The 17,047-nt window shown below is 44.0% G+C and overlaps 2 protein-coding genes across 8 annotated transcripts in view; one reads left to right on the top strand and one right to left on the bottom strand.

The window, feature by feature from the left end:
• The window catches only part of DOP1A (DOP1 leucine zipper like protein A), a 64,422-nt gene extending 58,021 nt beyond the window's left edge, over positions 1-6,401 (top strand). For all 3 annotated transcript variants that reach the window (XM_030489252.1, XM_030489251.1, XM_030489250.1), the window contains exons 36-39: positions 52-216; positions 1,666-1,795; positions 3,816-3,875; positions 5,598-6,401. In XM_030489252.1, the coding sequence (XP_030345112.1) occupies positions 52-216; positions 1,666-1,795; positions 3,816-3,875; positions 5,598-5,900 (658 nt within the window). In that variant the 3' untranslated portion in view covers positions 5,901-6,401. The remainder of the gene's footprint in view (positions 1-51; positions 217-1,665; positions 1,796-3,815; positions 3,876-5,597) is intronic.
• On the bottom strand, positions 168-16,951 carry PGM3 (phosphoglucomutase 3). 5 transcript variants are annotated; one of them, XM_030489256.1, is made up of 13 exons: positions 16,866-16,925; positions 15,785-15,990; positions 14,563-14,747; positions 13,978-14,033; positions 13,523-13,656; positions 13,171-13,366; positions 12,287-12,444; positions 11,208-11,291; positions 10,396-10,494; positions 9,950-10,066; positions 9,107-9,229; positions 8,122-8,295; positions 168-729 (listed from the first exon to the last, which is right to left on the bottom strand). In XM_030489256.1, exons 2-13 carry the CDS (start codon positions 15,986-15,988, stop codon positions 550-552), a joined length of 1,710 nt encoding a protein of 569 aa, XP_030345116.1. In that variant the 5' UTR covers positions 15,989-15,990; positions 16,866-16,925; the 3' UTR covers positions 168-549. The 5 variants fall into 5 exon arrangements, with proteins under 5 accessions (XP_030345116.1, XP_030345115.1, XP_030345114.1 ...); XM_030489255.1 differs by having other exon boundaries at positions 170-729; positions 13,966-14,033; positions 16,894-16,951; XM_030489254.1 differs by having other exon boundaries at positions 170-729; positions 13,966-14,033; positions 16,866-16,933.
• Positions 16,952-17,047: the final 96 nt, after the last annotated feature.

The following is a 17,047-nucleotide window of genomic DNA, read 5'->3' as shown; positions in this document are numbered from 1 at the left end:
GTAATGGCAGAAGGCTGTTATGACTCACCTGCCTGCTATCATTTATTTTAGAACTTCTGGCCCATCTGTTGCTGGTCTGGAGACGACGTACACAGGCGGCAATGGTTTCTCCACGTCCTACAACAGTCAGAGATGGTTGAACCTGTACTTGTCCGCTTGCAAATTTCTGGACTTGGCCCTGGCTTTACCATCTGAAAACTTGCCTCAGTTTCAGATGTAAGTAGAAGACAGTGTCATTTAAGTCCTTGGATGTTTCTCCATGCCTCTTGGTAAAATTCCAGTGTATAAAAAGTTTTCCTATTTACTTTCTTTTTCTGGCCTTCACCCAGGCCAGCCCACAGTTCACTCCCTCCCAGTGTCAAAGTGGCCCCCAGCGCAAATGATGCTACCCACCAAATGAGTTCAAGCTGGTTTGATTTAGCCTGTAGCAAGAGATTCTCCACACTTGTGAGCTAATCAGTAATAGTGACTTATTCAAGTATTTTATTTTTAAAGTGTTTAGTTGCAGTAATGTCTAAGAACTCAAAATACACCCACAGGTCTCAGTGACTAATGCATGAGATCAGAGGACTGTATGTCATCTCCGCATGACTCACTTAAATTACTCCTGCATGATCTGTCTGAAAGATGTTGCAACAAACCTGCTTGTGAAGGGGACCCCGCAGGTTTTTCTTGGTCAGTCATGTTCATGTGTGCACACTGCTTCCTCAGTGCCCCTGCAGTCCTGTTCTGTTAGAAAAAAAAATGGGTGTAAAACAACTGGCATTTGCTGAAGACCACGGAAATGAGAGACCACCAAGGACAAAAGAAAGTGGCTTGTCTCTTCCTTTTTACTGCAGCGGTGACTGTGCGAGAGCTTCTGCCCTGGCACAGCTCTGTAGGCTTTTGGTTGCCTCTGATTATCCTGTTACTTGAGAGATGCTCCTGTGCACTAGAGGGTGGAAGGATTTGCATGCACTGTGTCAGTTTGTGCCCTGTAGTGTTTCTAAACATAAAGCTAATCTTAAGGGTTCCTTCATGTATTTTATTTTTCTGGGGATTTAGCTTATAATTCTTGTTCAGTTCTCCAAGCTGTCCTAATCCCCATTATTAGCCAACCTAGTTTTATTTAGGTCATTACTGTGGATTTCTGCCTTGAAAGATGGGGGTGGATGGAATGGTGCATTTGGTCTTGTTGGCCTATGAATAGGTAAAATAAATTAGTTTCTATTATCAACACAGTATATTGAGAAAGTTTTGTGTGTTATATAAGCATTGCAAATACACAGCAAAATATTCTATGTAACTTAGGTATTTTATAATTCAGAATTGCCTCCACTTCTCTTGCACGCAGTGAAGATGTGAATATTATACTGGTTTTAGCTTCTCTTCCTTGTCTTACTCTTAACGTCCTTAAATACTTCAAAGACACTCTAAAGGAAAACAACAACTCTACATTCTTGGCCATTTCACCTCCTGCTTTTCAGATGTGCCTCTCCTATTCTTCCTTGTCTGATTTTCTTGTGGGGATGGGTTTTGGTCATGTGTGTGTCTTTCCCCTTCACCTCCCCCCCGGCCTTTTCTTTGATACTTAACTAGATTTCCTCATCCACTCATATTTTTTGATCTAGAAAAAAACACTGCATGTTCAGTAAGGAAGTGTCTGCTTGTGTTATCTCATGACAGGTATCGTTGGGCTTTTATTCCGGAAGCGTCGGATGATTCAGGCTTGGAAGTACGAAGACAGGGAACACACCAGAGGGAATTCAAACCATATGTGGTGCGTCTAGCAAAACTGCTGCGCAAAAAAGCAAAGGTATGTTGCTTTCTTCCCATTCTGCTTTTTATTGAAAACTTTCATGTACAATAACTTACAGCACTGCTTTGTTTTGGATATTTTTTTTCTTAAACAGTGAAGAATGGAAAAGAGTTTATCTGGTGTGGGAGATTCCCACTGGAGTAATCTTAAGTCAGCTTCAGGGAAAAATCACATGCAATCATAGAATCAACTAGGTTGGAAAAGACCTTTAAGATCACCAAGTCCAACCATTACCCCAGGACTGCCAAGTGTATAAGCCAAAAAAACCCAAACCAACCAAACAAAAGACCCCAAACCTGTTATCATCAAAAAAAGACTATGATCAGTGACTTTGGAGTTGCCAATTAAAAGTATTATTTGTATTATTTGAGAGAAAAAAGTAAAATATGCTTCACTGTCTAATACATATAACACCAAATCACTTTCAGATAGCCAGTCATATATGTAGGTACTAGTATAACAACCTTTAAAAGTAGAAAAGCAGTTCTGTTAATAATAATCACATTTAAACGTTCAGAAAGCTTGCGTTCTTAAACGTAACAGAACCAAGAATTTGGAGACTCTGCAGGGCCAGGGAAGGCTACGTTTCTTCTCTGAAGCAGTCATGATGAAGTGAAGGCAGAGGGCAGCAGAAATGGTTCTGGGCGAATCTTGGCTGCAGTTTGTAGGGTGGGAGTGGAATTGGAGTTGTCATTATGCTGGTGCATGAGGTATTTTAAACCCTAGCTTAGGTGAGGTGGGGCCTGATCCAGACATGAACCTGGCAGGAGCTGGCCAAGCCCTGTCCCTGGGAGTTCTCTTCTGCTGCCACAGAGTAAGAACATTGCTGTCAGCTACTTCTCTGTTACTGCTCTGAGAACAGAGGCCCCCTGGGCAGGTGCTTTACTGGCAAAGGTTGCTGGGTGGGCAGGGAAACAGGGATGAAGCTCAAAGCTGTATGAGAGAAAGCTTTGAAGCTACATTCTTGGGTTTCCCTCCAAACAGATGGCATTTTCAGGGCTATAGCACTGACAGCTTGCTGTAGCTACTGCATTTACAATCTCTAATGTCTTTACAGACTAAAGAAACTACTGACATATAAGTGGGTACATAAAATTTAGGGATAACTTAGCTGTAGGCAGATCTGAACTATTCAAGCAAGGCTCAGAACTACAGGGGATAAAACAAGTATCTGAAGCACATCTGCATTCCTCATTTCATTGTTTTGGAACCATGAAGATGGGACTAAATTTCTCTTCTCACATGTGTAGAGGAATAACCAGTTTTAACTGTCTGCTAGTCAGGCACAGCCTCTAACCCTGCTGTTTGCTGTAGTGTGCTGTCATACCTGTTAGAAAGCTGTCACACTCCAAGTAATCTCTCTGCATGAATTACAAATTACATATGATGTATAAAATATGCATGCTGGTAAGTAATGTATGTTGAGATAGATGCCTGAAGTCAGGACTTCCACAGTATTCTTCAATAACATAGAGAATTTCCTGGAATTTCTGGAACCCCCTAGTCACGGCAGCAGTTGCACACTGTGAACCATACCTAGGGGCATGATAAGGAGGTAAACAAGAGGTAATGAATATTGACTTCCAGGCCATTTCTTCGTCGTGCAGAGGAGAATATTGTTGCATATGGCTGTGGGTTTTTCTTAGAAATAACTGTTTCTGAGCAAAATGTTCCAGTGGGTCTTAATTTTCCTTCAGGGCACTCTGACTAATGCTCAGATCCATGCAGTATGGTGTTGCTCAGGCTCTGCTGACTGAAGGAAATGTGCTTGAAAACCTCCTTCAGCACTGCTGGCAATAAACAGAGGGAACAAACTGGCAGTGCTGTTATTGTCAAATAGTGTCTTGGCCACACAAGCTCCAGAGTCTGCCATTTCTGGGCCATTGGACTCTCTGGGGATGGGCGATTTTCCTAGCTGAAGCGCAGCACGCAACCAAGCAACCGCACGGCCTTCATGGCAGAGTATGATTTTGATATATGAAATGCAGTCTGAAAGTTCTCCTCTTTCCTTCCACAGGACAAACAGGAGGACTTTAAGACGGTGGTTTTGGAGGGAATGGAGATGGCCAAGCATCAGGTGAGGGTGGCCTTTGATGCTTGAGTTGTGGAACAAGCTTGCCATAATAATTACCATCACCTCAAGGCCCTGGGCCATATTTAGCTTTCAGTAAGAACCAAGAGAGATCAGTCTTGTGGGAGGAGACAAAGTTGAGAGACTTTTTCAAGTGAAAGAATCCTGAGGGCCCTTAATTTTGTACGTAACTTTAAAATCTATTTTTCAGTTGGTTTCCTACAAGAAATATATTGCGAAAAGTTAATGTCAGTTCTAAGAATTATGATTGCAAATCATTACAAAATTAAATACTAATTTTTGCCAAATGGCAGGTCTCAAAAACACAATCCCTAACTGGTGTCTGCCAGCTTAACTGTCAAGTATCTGAGGAATTAGTGGTGTTTGCTTAGCAGATCCTGCCCTGAGGAAATGGCTTGGACAGATTGTGTTTTGCGGTTCAGGGGGAGAGTTAGTATTTGCATGTGCAGCCCACTTGGTTGGCTGCTGTGGAACACTGACACTTGCTGCATGCTGGAGGCACTCCATGCTCACCACTGGGTGATAAGTAGTGTGGTAGAGAACCAGTCCTGAAAAGCCTCTCTTCTCAGTCCAACATGATGTTTTTAAAGGAGAAACTTTGAAAACTGGTAGCTTCATTCAAAGTGGGAGGCGTCAACAGCTCTTCCTGTGTTGGAATTCAGTCTTCCCTTTGTTCTCGTTCATTGTGAGCCTTTCTTTTCCTGAGACTCATAGTGCCAGAATAGTAATCTCCTGTGACAGGGAGCCAAACCACCAGGTTAAAATACTTACTACAAAGCCTGCTTTTCAGGGCCTGCAGGGGCTTGGATGCCTTCCTCGGCAGAGGTGGTCAGGAGTTGGCTCTGCTTGGTGTGGCCTTTGTGCTTCTTTTCTCCTTCCTCATGGAATAAAACCCAGTATTGCTAGAACTCTGGTTCACAGTAGCAGCTTTCCCAACTGGTTTGTCAGTTACAGACCAAACAAGATGCTTCTGGTGGTGGTAGCACCTTATTGTCTAGATTTGAATATGTGTTTTGACTCAAAAAAAGGAAATGAGCGAAGAGTACAGTTAGAAGCAGTTGGATGTTAGTGCTCAGGTATTTTAGTTCACAGATACTTAAGGCAACCCTAAACAGGGTCACAGCAGTGTGCTGACACTGCCTGTGAGCATCTGGTGTGTGACTGCTGCCTTCATTGGTGGGGTTCCTGAAATTCTCTCCCTTGACATTCCCCCATGAAATGGAAGGTGTGTAACTGAGGTCTTCTGAGAACATGCAATGAGTAACTGAACCGTTTTCCTCTGAGGACAACTTGTGTTTGCTCAGAGCCTCCATGTGTGTTATTTCTGATACTAAAAAGCTCACGGCTTCTGCTCCTCCTGAAAACTCTGAACTCCAGCTTCAAAGTGAAAATGCTTCGTTTCTGTTTTAACTACCTCTGGGGTTTGTTGTCACAAACACTGCACTAGGGTGAAGTGTGAGTGTGGTCAGAGACCAGCCTGCTGTGGGAAGCAGCAGCTGGAGGACGCAACCTCCCCACGCAGCCACAGTACTGGCTATGGCCAGCTTGGCCTGTTGGTGTTGGCCAAACAGGATGCCGCACTGGGAACAGCAGTGCGGGGCAGTGCGGCAGGTGCCAGGGGCAGCCCTGGGCTGAGGCAGTGCACTCGATTTTGGTTTTACCTGTGCTTTTTGTCCTGTATTATTTCCCATTTCTCTGTATTTACAGAAAAACCCAGAGGAGGACAGCTCAGGGAAAACACTAAGCTGGGAACCAGGCCACTTGCTTTTAACCATCTACACTGTTCGCAGCATTGAGCAACTTTTGCCTTTCTTCAATGTACTCAGCCAGGTTTTTAACAGCAAAGTCACAAGCAGGTGTGTTGGACACTCAGGGAGCCCTGTCCTTTACCCCAACTGTTTTCCAACTAAGGACATAAAAATGGAGAACCTTAAACCCTCCAGCAAAGCAAGACAAAAGATAGAAGAAATGGTGGAGAAGGATTTTCTTGAAGGTATCATAAAAACATGAACCAACCTGGTACTGCTCAGCTTATGCGTAGTGTAACTATTTAAAGGAAATACTGTATCTTTCCCAGTTGTATAGTATTCTTTTCTTACTTTGTATGTAATGAAATACTTCATGTTGTATTTAAGTTAAATATTTGTAAATAAGAGAAAAGTTCTGGATGTGGCCTGAATCAAGTTTAAATATTGGTGGCTCATATTGATTATGGTGCCTACTATTTACAGTACATGTTTTGTTGTCTTGAGTTCTGTCTTTAAAAAATCCTAAAAAATACAAGGTGCACATTTTTTCAATTTGTTTCCAGTTTATTTTTGTCTTTTTTTTTTCTTTTTTAATCCATTGGAACTTGTGCTTATTTAGGAAAATGCCATTATGCCAGGACTTAATACAGGACTACACTGAAAAGTGGGTTTGTCAGAGGTAGATACCCTGAACTGAAATATGCAGAGGAGGAGGGTAGGTGTTTGTTTAAAACATTACATCCCTTGGCCCTAGCCCCTTTGCACTGCTGGGAAGTAGAAAGGGCCACAATCACAGAATGGTTTGGTTTGGAAGGGACCTTAAAGCTCATCCAGTTCCAACCCCCCTGCCACGGGCAGGGACACCTTCCACTAGACCAGGTTGCTCCAAGCCCTGTCCAACCTGGCCTTGAACACTGCCAGCGATGGGGCACCCACAGCTTCTCTGGGCACCCTGTGCCAGTGTTTCACTGCCCTCACAGTAAAGACCTATTTGCTTATATCTAATCTAAAGAAGACACACTTGTCTCTGTTCCTTCCTTCTTCAACGTGATTATAAATACTATTACTGTCACTTACTTTCTAAGCAGTACTTCAATTTCATGAAAGTATCTAATGAAGATATTATTGCAGTAATACATTATTATTTGCAAATGCTCTTTTTCATTATGTTGTTCCCCCTTGCGCTGAGGCAAACTGAACACGGGGACCAGCCTCTGCCTTACTCAGTTTACCCCTAGATGATTTGGTTGCTGGGGGAACGTGGGGATCTGTGAGCAGAGTCACAACAGAGCTGGAGTCAAACGCAGCTGCTGCCAGCATTCTGAGGGTGTGGGAGTTGGACATCAGGCACACTGTGACAACCTATGAAATAAGCTGGGTGGGAAGTGGAATTCCTTCCAGGCATGACTAGGCCCCTGCCTGTCAAGAAGGGAGTCACCTCTAAGTCACATCAGCTTCAGAAGTTAGACAAACTCAGGGCAGGAGGGAAACATTCAGCATCTCATGAAGAGGTAAGTTGCTTACAGAGGTAAAGAACATTCTGTTCAGTTCTGATCAATCCTTGCTGCTCTCAGGAAAGGTTGGGTATGTCCACACTAGCAAACGGTAAGGAAAGGAGTATTTAAAAGTAAGTCATAGTTGTGAACTTTAACTGCAGTTGTATCAGTCATTATAGGGGCTGGGGTGGTGCTCCTTTGCCACCAGCGAGGTGGTAAACAGCCAGGCTTACTTCATGGGCCAGGGCATCTGCATTCTCCTGCGGAACATTTTAAAAGCTGGTTACATTGGTGTCAGCATGAGGTTAGAGCAAGTCTGTGATATCACAGCAAGCATTTTCCTGCAAGTGCTGGAACACTGCTTTTGCTGCTAACTTTCAGTTCATATGTGGGCTAATTCCTAACAGCAGCCAAAGTTTGTTTCTTTTTTTATTTTGCCACTTACGAAATCATGTGGTTGAGGCCTCTTTGGTAACTCTTCTAACCCTGAGTTCTCAGAAGGCAGATGTTCTTTTAAAAATCATCTAGTGTCAAATCTGCCTTTATAAACATTTAACTTTTAAAGATAAACATTGAGAACATTAAACATAGAATCATAGAATGGTTTGGGTTGGAAAGGACCTTGAGATCATCTAGTTCCAACCCCCCCTGCCATGGGCAGGGATGCCTAACCCTAGACCATGTCACCCAAGGCTCTGTCCAACCTGACCTTGAACACCGCCGGGGATGGAGCATTCACAGCTTCCTTGGGCGACCTGCTCAAGTGCCTCACTACCCCCACAGTAAAGAACTTCTTCCTGATGTCATTTTTATAAATAAAAGAAAATCCGAAGAGACTTCCCCTGATCACTAAGTTGTTTTCCAAATTTAGCACCTGTTCAGTGGGATTAGATGAGGAGTATGTAAACATACTTCTTCCTCCATCACCCAGTGCTAAGCAGAAGATTGTTTAACATCACTTCATATACAAGTTGTTTAGGCTCTGACCTGTGTGTCTGCTTCAGCATATATTCGGACCACATCTTCTGTTCCTGATGGACGGACAAACGCTCGTGACAATTTGTACTTCTTCACAAGGGCATCAATTTTCTCCTGCAGCCCCGGGGGTGTGACCGCTCGCCGCTCTGCATCCGTTGTGTCAATGACTCGCCTGTCTGCAACCTGCAGCATCAGAAACAGCCAATTTATTTGTGTGCTGGAGCTGTATGGTGACAGCAGAATGAAAAAGGGTACAGGTAAGACAGAATTTCAGGTATTGATGCACTGCACTGCCTGAAGAAGCTCATTTGGGGCGTTCCCTGCTTAACTAACACTTTGGAATCCCTAGGATCCCTGCTCAGCATGTGTTAACCAAGTCCTGATAGGACTCAACTGCTTGGTGTGGAAAAAGGCTCAGTTCTGAACATTCCCCCTTGGCCAGCCTCTGAGCTGAAACTGCAGCTTCTCCCAGGAGATCAGAAACCTTAACCTCTCGCCTTTGATTAATTTAGACCCCAGAGCTCTCTCATTACGTCCCACAGAATACTGCCACGTGGGAACCCATTTGGCTCATGCTCTTTGTCTGAATATTGGCAAAGATAAGAGCTTCAATACTCAAATTACACAAAGTGGCACAGCAAGAAAAATCCAGCTGCCTAGGAAGTAGGGGCCTTAGAAAATCAGGATTTTTCTAATCTGAAAGTTAAGAAAGAAATTCCAAGTCAAAATTTGAACAGCTTTGGTCAGGTTTTTCCATTTAACATAGTTGGCTATTATTTCATCATTCATACAATTCATATCTTTATTTTAGTCCAAGTGAAATTCTGGTCCCTCCTCCAGGTTGTTTCATGGCTTGTTTGGCCTACTGCCCTTTAAGTGAGCTGTTCCAGCTTTAAAATAAAGTATATCTAACTAGATGCAGGCAAGAGGTGCTCACAGTAGGGCCCCAAGAGCCTGCTGTCTGTCACCTGAGCCACCGTGGTACGTAACTCACCTGAATTTTGAGCAGCCGATTTGGAAGGTCAGTGTAGACAGCATCCCACTGTTGCACAGTCAGACCTTTCAAAGCCAGGATTGCTTCAATAACCAACATGTCTGAGACAGCATCGCCAACTGTCTGTTAACAGGAAGGGAAGAAACACCAGAGCAGTCAACAGCAAAGAAATAAAGGCAGGATCTGATCAGTAGCCTCCCAGCTGAAGAGAGTGAAAATGCAGCCAGGCTGACCTGCCCCAGTCTGGGAAGCTGAGGTAGTTTGTTTGGTTTGTTTGGGGGGTGTTTCAGTTTTTCCTCTTTACCACAAAGTAAGAAGGAGAACAGCAGCATACTTGTACTGCTGTGCCAAGGACAAGTGCTAGTCCTTGCCTCTCCTAAGGAGGACTGGCACCTCACCTTTGTTCTGTGGTCATGATGATTAAAGCTGGCAGTGCCCCAGATGAATAACATCTGTGCTAAGAGAGGGAGTCCCAGGGCAGCATGAGTATGGGCACTGGAACACCCCCAGCCTCTCACACCCTGTCAGTTAGTGAAAACCATAAGACAAAAGATGACTTGCTGTTGAACCATGACTAAGTCACATCCTATCACTGGGATCCCATGCTCCCTCCTCTTTGGGTCCTGAAGTCAGAAGCCTGCACCAGATGAAAGTGCTCTACATCCACTCACTAAGAAAGCATTACAACTTTCTAAAGATGACTGTTCTGCCCTTTTCTTCCTGGCCCCTTGTATCATGGCAACCCTCTTCCTGCACCAGCAGTCCCTGGCAGTAGCCTGACTGGTACTCACAAACAATGTTAGCCCCATGACTGCCACCACAGTGACTTGTTTCAGTTTTTACCTGATTAATCAGGTCAATCATGTTTTCAAGCACCTTCGCCGCTTCTCTTTTTTCATTGTCTTTCTCCTCTTTTGCCAGTCGTCTTATTTTAGTTTCAGCAGCTTTGCTAAATAACACCTAGAATTAAACAATGACAGCACGTCAAGATCAGCCCACATCACAACCTAGGGTATGTGCAGCAATGAGGAAAAAGCTTTTACTGTTTAAGCCAAAATAACAATCATTAATGTTTGCTGCCATGAATTTCCATCCCCACATAAAACAGAGGAATTAGTGGCAACGCTATGATAAAGACAGAACGAGGAAACAAGTCTGTTCTCAAACAAGGACAGGAGGTTTCCTTTATAAATGCAAGCACAGAGTGAAAGACCTCCTTCTCTAGCTAATCCAACTAATCCAACTAAACTTTTGTACATATTGGCTGAGCATTACATGCTCATACTCACCGTTCCATGGCCGTTTGCCTCAAAATAAACACCAATATCAAACTCTTGGGCCTTGTGATGCAAGTGTTTCACTCCTGTTTTGACACAGTGCACAGGTACCTGCAGCCCAAGGATGTAAATGCAGAGAAGGTAAATGTCATAGACCCTCCTCAAGAGGTAGGAACCATAGGTGAAGTGCCAGCAACTGAGCACCACCCGGGGTGGACTGTTACAAACCAACCTGTGTTTCACAGCTACTGCCTCCCCACAGCTAGAACTATCCACTAGTTCTGCATTCCCAATTAAAAAGAAGATCTCATTTATTCAAGTGGGAATAAAAGCTGATTCTTTTTTAATAAACAAACCCCCAAGCCAAGAAAACACAACTCATTTTAAGGTTTCAGGGAATATACCCGATTTTCTATCCAAGCTGAAATACCACCCTAACTGAATTTATGTAGCAAACCACATTTAGCCTGTTGCAAAAAATTAAAACAACCAGTGTCAAAGTGTCAATGAGCCCTTAGCTACTCACTGTATGGCTTTGCTACAACGTCCTCAGCTTGTTCCAGTAGTAACAAGGGATTCAGTTCAGCTTTTGCCAAACTTCATTTTTTTTTAACTAGTAAAAGCTGACTAGAACTTTTCCAGTTCTGTTCTCTTGTGTCTCCTTTACCACCAAGAACTTAGTCACTACCTCAGGTTTGAAAGAGTCATTTATGTTAGCCTAGTTTAAAATCTTAGTAATCATAGTAGCATTTATTTTAAGAATAAACAAATTCACAGTAAACAACCTCTGCAGAAAACTACCAGGAAAAAAAAAGGGAGAATACCTTCAGTGTTTCCTCAAGGTAGCGTGTGGAACTCCCGTTGGCATATGCTGTCTGTACCACTGCCATCTTTAAAGTCTGTCCCACCTGAGCAAACCAAGAAGCAAAGAGCTTTACTGTGCCATAGGCACACAGCCAGATGAGCAGGATAAATGGAAGGATAATCAAAATTATTAAACACAGGTTCTCCTGCTGACACATAAAACTCCTGGGCATTAGAGGAAGGCACCAGCTCACAGGTAATTTCTGTATGTTTAAGACAAACGAATTCTGTTCAAGCCTTTGTATATCACATTTTTCTTGTGGATGGCATAAAGCAGCTTAGGCTTTGCAACCCCCTTTTTAGATTCAGCAAGGTCAGTGCACTGGCCACACACATGGTATTGCATGACACCATACACACAAGCAGTAGTGTCAAAGCTCCCAGTGCAAAGCAAGGAAAGGCTGGTGGCAAGCACGAGTTCTCCTCACTGGCCAGCTTCTCTGCCACAGGGTAAGAAACAAGCTGGTCCCCAAGAACAAAAAACCAGGAGACCTTGTCTAGGTTTAGTATAATAGACACCAAGTCTAAGAGGACTTCTGAAAAATAAAAGCTTTTTCTCTCTGTCCCCTGTGAAGAGAGGCTGCTATATGGCAGATAGAGATTTTGAAATGAGGACATACAAACCCTTTGGCTGCCACAACCAAGTTCTCATGCAAATAGAATGCCCAACCTTCATAAAGCTTCACAAAAATGCTGAGAGAAGGACTAAACCCAAAATACGTGAAAGATACCAAAACAAAGAGAATGGAATATCAATACTTAGTACACTGAAACTGGAAAAGTTCTTTCCCACTAAGAAACCCTCCTAGGTTAAAGAAAAAAAATCAGTGCTCACCTTTTGATTTAGAGTGTGGGAGTTGCACCCTTGTAAAAGCAACATTTGGCCATACCAATGAGGTTCAGGACTGATCTCTTTTTAAACTGGGTTCACCTTAGGTAGATGTAGAGCCCACATACATACAAACTAATACAGCTTCCTCGCACTGCTTTATACTTCACAAATTAAAGTGTCAGCCTTATTTTCCTATGTTAGAGTTACCTTCGCAAGAAGTTCTTTAAGGAAGATACTAATTAAAGTTGCTATTTTATCTCCATCAATGAGGTGAAAAAGGCCAGTTGCATCTTGATAGTAATAAACAATTCTATCTGCATCACCATCAAAGGAACAGCATCTCTCATTGGGCTTCATGTCCAGCCCTAGTGCACACAGAGTTACAAATGCAAGTTAGAGGGAGAAAAAGATACAAAATGTTTAAATCAGTGCCAGTGTGGATCTCGTGTGGAAATCAGCTCTGTGCACACACACACAAAACTAATGCTCTGAAACAGACACTGCTTTTACTCAGAGACTTGAAACAGAGAAGCTGTATTGAGTGCAACTGAACAGTATATATTCAGATCAAAAATATACATGCTAATAAAACAAAAATGCAGGTTCTCTAAATATTGATTATGCTACACCTTCTCCCCAGCTGTGTATGAAAATCAGTCCCAGAATTCCTGTGTGTAGTCATAGCTCTACATTTTGGAAATAAGCGCTGAATGTCAGTTATGGCAGAAGGTTAAAAACCTTGCAGCTGCAGAACTCCCACCCCTTTTCTCACACACTTAGTCACCACAGAGCACACCAAGACACACGTCACCACCTCCACCACCTCAGCATTCAGACTGGATCGTCAAACATATTTCAGCCAGTCAGAGATGTGCTGTACTCCTCCAAACAATTCAGACTAACATAATCAAGGGATGTGCCAAACCCAGGTGTACGATCCTCTCTTTCCATTGCACAAGCAGAACCATTCATACAGTCACTTAATGACAACAGGGAGCTCAGCTTGTCTGAAGATGATACACCATTGCTAGACCCTGCACTTTCAGATCTGGAGAGGAGATCTGAAGGATACAAAATCACTGACTATGTACCTCTAGGCGGTTTCTGGTGAACCTTCACAAAATCTGCACCGCATAAGTGATTGAGTTTCTCCTTGGTTCCATCATTATATAGCTGAATTAGCACCTCCTTTGGAAAGTAGGGCTCCATTTCTGACAGTTTCAGGGCTCCTATTCCATTGGCACAGTCAATCTTCAGGTGCTTCTGACTCTCTCCAGAGCTGGAAGACTTAGCACAAGGGAAGAAGGGGTGAAGTGAACTCACACCCTAGTGAAACCACACCTAGAGGCATGCTGAATTCAAAACTTCAGACCCAGACAGGCTAACAAACAGAAGATATTCATTTTGAACATCCGCATGAAGAAGACAACACCCAGTACTCACCTGTTTTATCAGTTCTGTAAAAGCTTTGGATAGTTTTTCATAGTAACCTTCCAGCGTTGCTTTCCCATACTGCCCTTGGGTGTTTTGACAGCAGACCATGTAATGTAGCTGTGGTGTTGTCACCAGGCCATAATCTAGCAGAAAATAAAAGGCACAATATTCAGAAATAGCATACTAAATTAATTAAACTCCTTAAAAGTTGCACAGTATTTGCTATTCTCAATAAACAGATGAACACAGTGCAGGAAACCCATAGGAAAGTTTTCAGGTTCTGTTAGGACAAAATAACCCCCCCTTGCATTAAAGCCATACGACTACCCTGAAAGAAGATCATTACTTAGCAAAAATGGAAATGACATCTGGGCTACTACTTTAGGTCTGCGCAACAGAGTCTCATTTACATAAAATCTACATCAGGTTAAAACTGCAAAAGCTTAACATACCATGGTACTGACCATCTAGAACGAAGATACCATCTATGGCTGACTGTGAAAGTTTCTCGCTGCTTGGCCTGGAAAACAACCAATACAACTCTTAACCTTTGCAGAAGACATTTATGTATGGACCTGGGAAGGAAGCACATGTGGAAGACTACTCTACAAGCTTCCTGCCAGTAGACTTAGATTTAATATGAAGAAATCTGTATTTAAATTTCATATGAAGAAATCTACTTTTATCCATTGTAGGCACCTTCCAATAAAGAAGCCTGAAAGCCACCACCCCAGAAAATTACGAAGGCAAGTAAACTGCTGAACAGACGTGGATGTTGCACAGTACCCGCCAAAAAAACCCGAACCCACACTAAATCATCCTGTTCAGAAACAGTGCTAGGTCATAACTATTAGGGAAGCTGACACAGGAACAGCATTGGAAAACTTTTTTTTATTTGCTATCTTAATTTATAATTAGCATGTAGCAGAATAAGCATTAAAAAAAAAAAGCATAATCTGGCTGTGGAGGGCTGAACATCCAAAAGCACCAGTGAACAGAACGTTGGCACTCCCATAAAAGCCACATACCTCCATGACATTTTGAATTACCTGGTGTCTCTACCAATAAAAACTGAAGCATCCTTGTGCTGGTTCACTGCTGCCTTTTGGCAGATCTCAGTTATTGTTTGCTGTAATTCGTGCTCCTCTGCATTTGCTAGCTGTGTGGCATACTCTTCCCAGGAAGGGTGCAGCATTTCTCCAAGAGGATCAACCAGTTTTACGCCATTATCTTCCTTAGAAGAAAAAAGAACAAAAGACAGTAAGCTTAGAAGCGAGAAACTGGATAAAATCTCTTTGAAGACAGCTGACACGTGGTTCCATCACATTGCTGCTTTAAAAGGGGAGCATTTCTGGGAAGCAATAACTTAGCTGTTTACTTAAACCTCCTTCAAGCCCCCAGAAGTAACGTAACCAGCATATTATACTTAATATACCAACTTTTTCCTCCTTATAATTTTGGTATGAAATTCATTTGACATAAAGAGAGATTCTGATAACCTCGAATGCTCCACAGCAGCAGCAGAAGTCTGCTTCACATTCTGCTGCTAAATGTCTGATTTGTCGCTGCTGCATCTCTTTATTTTTTAAACTTGCAGATTGTGCTTAAAGGTTCATTTCTTCTCAAGGGTACTCTAGTACTTTTCAGTCTCATGCTCTGCCAGTGAGGGGGGGCAGAGGAAGCTGGGAGGCAGCAGAGACAGGACACCTGACCCAAACCGGCCAAAGGGGTATTCCATACCACAGCACGTCATGCCCAGTATATAAACTGGGGGGAGTCACCCGGAAGGCCCAGATAGCTGCCCAGGTCAGGCTGGTCAGCAGGTGGTGAGAAATTGTATTCTGCATCACTTGTGTTTATTGGGGTTTTTTTCCCCTTTCTCCTGTTAGTTTTATATTCTCTCCCCTCGTTATTTCCTTTATCATTATTAGTAGTAGTAGTTTTGTATTGTACTTTAGTTATTAAACTAAACCTTAACCTGTGGAGTTTACATTCTTTCAATTCTCCTCCCCATCCCGCCCAGAGGAGAAGGGGGGTGTGAGCAAACGGCTGCGTGGTGCTGTGTTACCAGCTGGGTCTAAACCATGACAGCATGTACAGGGAAAAGTAACTTCAAACGTGCTGGAGATCGCATTTACAGGGAGCAGGCTAAGCACACGCTTTAAGCGGGTCCAAGTCCCTTCAGTATCTGGTCTCCTGGTACCATGAAGAGCTTTGACTTCACCAGACTGATCACAGCTACCTTCTTTTTAAAGGAAAAGTTGTTCTTACTTCAGGATTGTGAGACGCTGTAACCATGATGCCAATAGTAGATGCCACAGCTTTGGACCTGAGAACTGCCAGCATACCCATGCGGAACATTACGTGATCGAGCTTTTCGGCCTTGGCACGAAATCCAGCAGTGCCATACTGAAGTGTAAGCCCAGCAGGTTTAGGATGTAATGCTGAGTATTTTTTAAGGGCTTCAGAATCCATTTCTAGAGAAGGAAGTAACACAGAGGCAAGTGAGGGAAGTCATTACACCTAGTTTCACATTCTGCACTTTATTTAAAGTCCATAGGTATCTTAAACCACTCACATCATAGAATCACAGAATGATTTGGGTTGGAAGGGACCTCAAAGCTCATCCACTTCCAACCCCCTGCCACGGGCAGGGACACCTTCCATTAGACCAGGTTGCTCCAAGCCCCGTCCAACCTGGCCTTGAACACTGCCAGGGATGGGGCAGCCACAGCTTCTCTGGGCAACCTGTGCCAGCGCCTCAGCACCCTCACAGGGAAGAATCTCTCCCTAATATCTAATCTGAATCTACCCTCCTTCAGTTTAAAGCCCTTGTCCTATCTGTACATATCAAATCCCTTGGTAGGACTGCAAGGGGGACCACTACCAAGGTGATCCAGGAAGGAGCCTCTACATTCCCAGTGCAGCACTAGATAAACACATCTTCACCAGGTCACGAAGGGATGATGTGATTTAGGCGAGGAGAGCCACACCTCCCAATTGGCTGGATCCGGGAACCCTAACAAAGCTATCGCAAAAGGCTTTCTCCCTGTAACATTACCCACTCGGTGCACTTGGCCACGTATTAATGAAGTTTTGAGCTCCGAAGCAGCCAGCGTTCCCTCAGGGAAACCCCCAACAGCACCACCTGGATGTCTTACCCGCACCACAGCCCTAAGGCGGCTCCAACACCCCGCCCCAGCCACCTGAATCCGGGGAGGGCCAGCCACCCGCACGTAAGCCACCACAACCGCGCGTACACCTCTAAGCGCCCACCTCCCCGCACTGCCAAGGCCTCACCCAGCACCGCCACCCGGGCCCAAGGGCGCCAGACCCCCGCGCCCCACCTCACCCGGAGCCGCTCTCCCCTCAGCGCCCACCTCCGCTGCCGCCCTCCGCTTCCACAGCCGGCGTGGCCACGCCCCCAAGCCTCGCCCAGCCAATGGGCAGCGCGGAGGGCGGGCACGCAGTGGCGACGTGGCACTCGGGCCACGCCCGCTCTCCAATCAATGGCGAGGCCGGGGGGCGGGGCCT

Source organism: Strigops habroptila, chromosome 6 (genome assembly GCF_004027225.2).
Source record: "Strigops habroptila isolate Jane chromosome 6, bStrHab1.2.pri, whole genome shotgun sequence".
In the NCBI taxonomy this organism is placed as follows: domain Eukaryota; kingdom Metazoa; phylum Chordata; class Aves; order Psittaciformes; family Psittacidae; genus Strigops; species Strigops habroptila.
Note: the sequence above shows the minus strand (reverse complement) of the source record. Positions and strands in the feature narration are given on the sequence as shown.